Consider the following 5,259-nt stretch of genomic DNA (forward strand, 5'->3'; position numbering starts at 1 on the left):
TCCCGGGGGCCACGTGCTGGCCTGGGGGCCATGCGCTGGCCCAGCGGCCACACGTAGGCACAGGCCCGGCGGCCACGCGCAGGCCCAGTGGCCACGCGCAGGCCCAGTGGCAACGTGTAGGTGCAGGCCCGGAGGCCACACGCCAGCCCTGGAGGGGCAGCGGAACACGGAGCAGAGCCCCGGTCGAGCAGGCCGGGGAGCCCGCACAGGCGCCGCCACCGCCACGCAAGGCCCAGGGAGCCCGCCTTGATCATCAATATTTGACAGTGATTACAGTAGGCAACGTGAACTCTGAGCTGAGTAACAGAACAGGATTCTAATGAGCCAATTACAGATAATCAAACACACTAATATATTAAAGTTTACATTTCAGACAGAGATACTAGAAGCAAGGATATATACATACAAGAAAATCTGCGGTTTCAGATTTTTCTATACTCTAAATTAATGGCATTAGTTGCCAAATGTAATGTGTTTTTTTGTTTGGTTGTTTTCCAGTTGTTTTTTTTTCTTGTTGTCATTCTCTTTTTACATAAGCAAAAAAAAAGTTATTTTATTAACATTATACAAAAATTTCTCAGAATTATATATATCATTTGAGAATACATTGTTTTTAAGAATTGCAAAGAGGGTCTAGCAGGTGGCATGATGGTTGAGAAACTGGACTTCCTCATGACCAATTAATGTTTTTGTCATGACTAATATGCATGGTAATCATGCTGGAAAAAGAAATATTATACACTGTAAAGACATATGTGATTAAATGTAATATAAAATAATAATAATAATAAATTAAAGAAAGAAAAGTTCTAAGATGAAAAACTGAGGGCCCTCATGTTTTCACATATCATGAGTTCTCCATAATTATTAAAACTTATGAGACACAGGAAAAGAAATTTAAAGGAGAGGTAATTCATTTTAAACACTTCAAGGAATTATATTTACAGCCAGCATTGAAGGTCTTCAAGGAGAAACAGGAAGATATTGAATGAAACAACATAAAGCTCATCAATCAATCTTCCCCTCCAATGAATGAACACCCTTCTAAATGGACACCAATTTTCCGTACATCACAAGTAGATAAACAGAGTGAACAAGAAACATGGTGAAGAGTTAGCTCAATGTATGAGTTTTGTCTTATTTTATTTTATATTTTATTTTATTTCATTTTATTTCATTTTATTTTATTTTATTTTATTTTATTTTATTTTATTTTATTTTATTTTATTTTATTTTATTTTATTTTATTTTATTTTATTTTATTTTATTTTATTTTATTTTATTTTATTTTATTTTATTTTATTTTATTTTATTATTTTATTTTTGGAGAGGTTTTTGCTATAGGGTGCGTGCACTCGCCAAAAAGACAGAGAGAAACAGAGAGACAGAAAGTGAGAAATCACCCCCCAGGGGGGATGGCCATGTAATCCCTTCTCCTCCATTCTCCTCTAGGGATCTTGAGCATGCATGCACATGCACCCAGTGTGAGTTTAAGCCACCGGGTCCAGGATTCGAACCACAGTCGATTACATGGATTCCAGTGACATAGCCATTCCACTAACTGCTGGTCCATTTGTTTTATTTTTCTGAGGATTTGATCAGAGCATGTGTGCTTGCCAGAGAGATATAGAGACAGAAAGTGAGAAATGACCCCCAGGGGTATGGCCACACCACAGTCTGTAGGGATATGTTTCGAGAGAAGCCCTGAGGATGTGGGGATGTGCTCTGAGCATCACCTGTCCCTTGAAGCTATAGCAAAGTTTTACAGCTTGTCCTTTTCTTCCTCTTCTGTAGACAGAGCAAACGGTGGAATTTCACAGGGGCTGCTTCATGGACACATCTGCTGGAACTCAGGAAACATCCTGACTCCAATCAGTAAAGTCCAACCCCTGCTCTGCCTCTGTAAGATTCTATAGCCTAATCAACACTCCTGTTAAGTATGCAAGAGAGTGCCCTCCCCACACCTGCAGATAGGCTCCCTTTCACTAGATAAGAAGCTCAATGGGATATATTTTTGGTATGGATGTTACCAGGAGATACGCCTGACACCAGTATGTCTTAACCATTATAGATTTGTTATTTGCTTCCTATGACTGTAAAATATCAATTTATCTATGGAATGTCACATGAACATGGTGTTGCTTTGCCCTATAAATAGAGATGCTCAGTTAACCTGGGCAGTGCAGGTTGCTCAGGCTGCTTAAAAGATGCTCAGTTTGCCTGGGCAGTGCAGGTTGCTCAGGCTGCTTAGGCTCAGGCAGCCTGTGTTCATGGCTACTCTGTCTCTTTGTCTCTTTCTTTCTGCTTCCTCTTAGATCTAGCTAAGTCCAGGGCAGACACCAACAACAGTTCCCTTGTCTCCATAGTTCCTCTTGGGATTTTAGGTATGCACTCATAAGTGCCCAGCATGAGTTTTCAGTCACTGAGTCAAGCTGAACTTCACTCAACTACTTGACAATCCATTGGACAAACCATTGTGCCATATTCTGGTCTCAAGAATAAATTTATTTAACAGTTGCATATAAGGGGCCAGCAGGAGGCATGATGGCTGAGGCACTGGATTCCCAGATGGTCAACCACAATTTGAGTCTTGGACCTGGTGGTTGGCTATCTCAATTTCTCTCTCTCTCTTTCTCTCTCTCAATATAATAATAATAGTAATAATAATTTAATTTAATTTAAATAATCAATAATTTTTAAATAGTTGCATGCCATCCTATGAAATCATGAAAATTTTAAAGAATTTCTTTCTTTTTCTTTTTTTATTTACATTTTTAATACATTCAATCACATTATTTAGCTTGCAAGGTGATCATTTCAATATGTGAACATTTCTCCCCAGTCCAGTTGATAACAATATAACAATGCTACCTCCCTGTCTCAACAATGCTGTCTCCATATCCCTCCTCCAAATGTTTTTCCCCAGGCCCCACTCCTCCACACACACCACATCTGGCATTCACATCCATCTCTTGTGTTTGCACAGGCTAAGAATAACTTTGGGAAAGTAGAAAAATGCCAAGGAAAAAATTGGCTGGATATTAGAGCATAGAATGCTAAATATGGTGTTACTTAAATTGTGTAGACAAGTACTTTTATTTTAGAGAGATATTTGATCTAGGGCACATGTGCTCACCAGAGAGACATAGAGACAGAAAGCAAGAAATCACCCCCCAGGGGGAGGAGTACACCACAAACGCTTCTCCTACTTTCTCCTCTCAGGACTTTAGGCAAGCACACATAAAGATCCAGTGTGAGTTTTAAGTCATCAAGTCCAGGACTCAAACTATAGTCAACTATGTGAAAGTTCAACAATACAATCATTTCGCCATCTGTTGGTCCCAACAAGTACTTCAACAATATGTTCAGAGAATCACAGTTTTGGGCTCCAAGGCTTTCAATCAAGCAATCATGGGCACTACTTCAGCTCCAGACCAGTTGACCCTTTCATGGTTTCTCCCCAAAAGATGACTTTTAGAGCCCTCTTTATGTCCTTATTCATCAGACTATAGATGAAAGGGTTCAGTATAGGGGTGACCACAGTGTACATCACTGAGACAACTGCACTTGACTGTGAGCTGTGGGTAACCCCAGCACTTAGGTACACTCCCAGGCTTGTACAGTAAAATAAGGAGACAACTGAGAGGTGAGAGGCACAGGTTGAAAATTCCTTGTACTTCCCATGAGTTGTTGAGATTGCACGTATAGAAGAAATTATCTTAGAGTAGGAATAAATGGTCCCAGCAAGAGGACCACCAGCCAGCAGCACAGCTGCAAAACAGATCACCATGTCATTAAGAAAGGTGTCAGAGCAGGCAAGGTGGACCACCTGATTCAGTTCACAGAAAAAGTGGGGGATTTCCACATGTGCACAGAAGGACAGCCATAATACCATTAAACTGTGTAACAGACAAAATGGGACACACATGATCCAGGATGCCAGAACCAACTTTTCACAGAGCCAGGGGTTCATGATGACCGTGTAGTGCAGGGGGTGACAGATGGCCACATACTGGTCAAAGGCCATCACAGTCAAGAGACAGTCATCCGATGCTCCAAAGACTAGGAAAAAGAACATCTGGGTGATGCAGTCTGCATAGGTGATGACCTTGCTCTGTGTCTGGATGTTCACCAGCATCTTTAGGATGGTGGTAGAGGTGAAACTGATGTTCACAAAGGACAGTTTGGAGAGGAAGAAGTACATGGTGGTTTGCAGGTGGGAGTCTGAGATGGTGGCCAAGATGATGAGCAGGTTTCCACACACAGTGATCAGATACATGGAGAGGAAGAGCACAAATATGAGCACCTGTAATTATGGTTCCTCTGAAAACCCCAGAAGAAGGAATTCTGAGATTTGTGTGTCATTTCCTGTTTTCATGGTGACTATCTGAAAAGAGGAAGGTAAGAAGGCTAATTTCACATGAACAGATATTTCTCGCATAGTTGAAATATCATAGTTAGTATTTTTCAGTCACAAAATTATTTTCTATATTTTTGTATGGACCCCTTTAGGCTTTCACAGTGCCATCTCTGCTTAGGACTTACTATCTGACTACTTTGTTTCCACAAATCAAGTATTCTACAGGATTAGCTTCCTTATTTATTTACAAAAAACCATTGTACACAGGGACCAGCAGTTAGTACAATGGTTATGTCACTGGACTCCCCTGTAGTAGACCACGGCTCAAGTCCTGGACCCGGTGGCTTAAACTCATGCTGGGCACGTGTGTGTGCATGCCCATGATCCCAACAGGAGAATGGAGGAGAAGGGATTGTGGTGTGGTCGCCCCCCCGGGGGGTGATTTCTCGCTTTCTGTCTCTCTGTCTCTCTCTGTCTTTCTGGCAAGTGCACACACCCTATAGCAAGAAAAAAAATACCTCTCCAAAAAAAAAATCATTGTACCCATTTATGGAATGTAAAGTGATTTTTTTATTGTTTTTTTTATTTTTGTCACAGGGCATATGCATTCACCACACAGAGAGAAAGAGAGAGAGCAATCACCTACCAGGGAGAATGACCGTGCCACAATCCCCTCTTCTTTCACAATGTTGGATATTCATGGATACATACATCCCTGGAATTTTTTCCAAGCCACCATGTCTTGGACTTGACTTGTGTAGTCTGCCATGTTGGATTCAGTGACCTTAACCAACATGCCTTCAGCTTTCCCAATAACTGTACATTTATGTACATAATAACTCTCTTTCTCCCTTTCCCCAGTCCCCTGACAATGACCATTCTGTGATCTGCTTCTTTGA

General features: G+C 41.1%; 1 protein-coding gene across 1 annotated transcript; it reads right to left on the bottom strand.

The window, feature by feature from the left end:
- Positions 1-3,418: 3,418 nt before the first annotated feature.
- LOC102485144 (olfactory receptor 7A17) lies at positions 3,419-4,204 on the bottom strand. Its single transcript, XM_014582564.1, has one exon. It carries the CDS (start codon positions 4,202-4,204, stop codon positions 3,419-3,421), a length of 786 nt encoding a protein of 261 aa, XP_014438050.1.
- Positions 4,205-5,259: the final 1,055 nt, after the last annotated feature.

This window comes from Tupaia chinensis, unplaced genomic scaffold, assembly GCF_000334495.1.
Source record: "Tupaia chinensis unplaced genomic scaffold, TupChi_1.0 Scaffold143650_1, whole genome shotgun sequence".
Classification (NCBI taxonomy): Eukaryota; Metazoa; Chordata; class Mammalia; order Scandentia; family Tupaiidae; genus Tupaia; species Tupaia belangeri.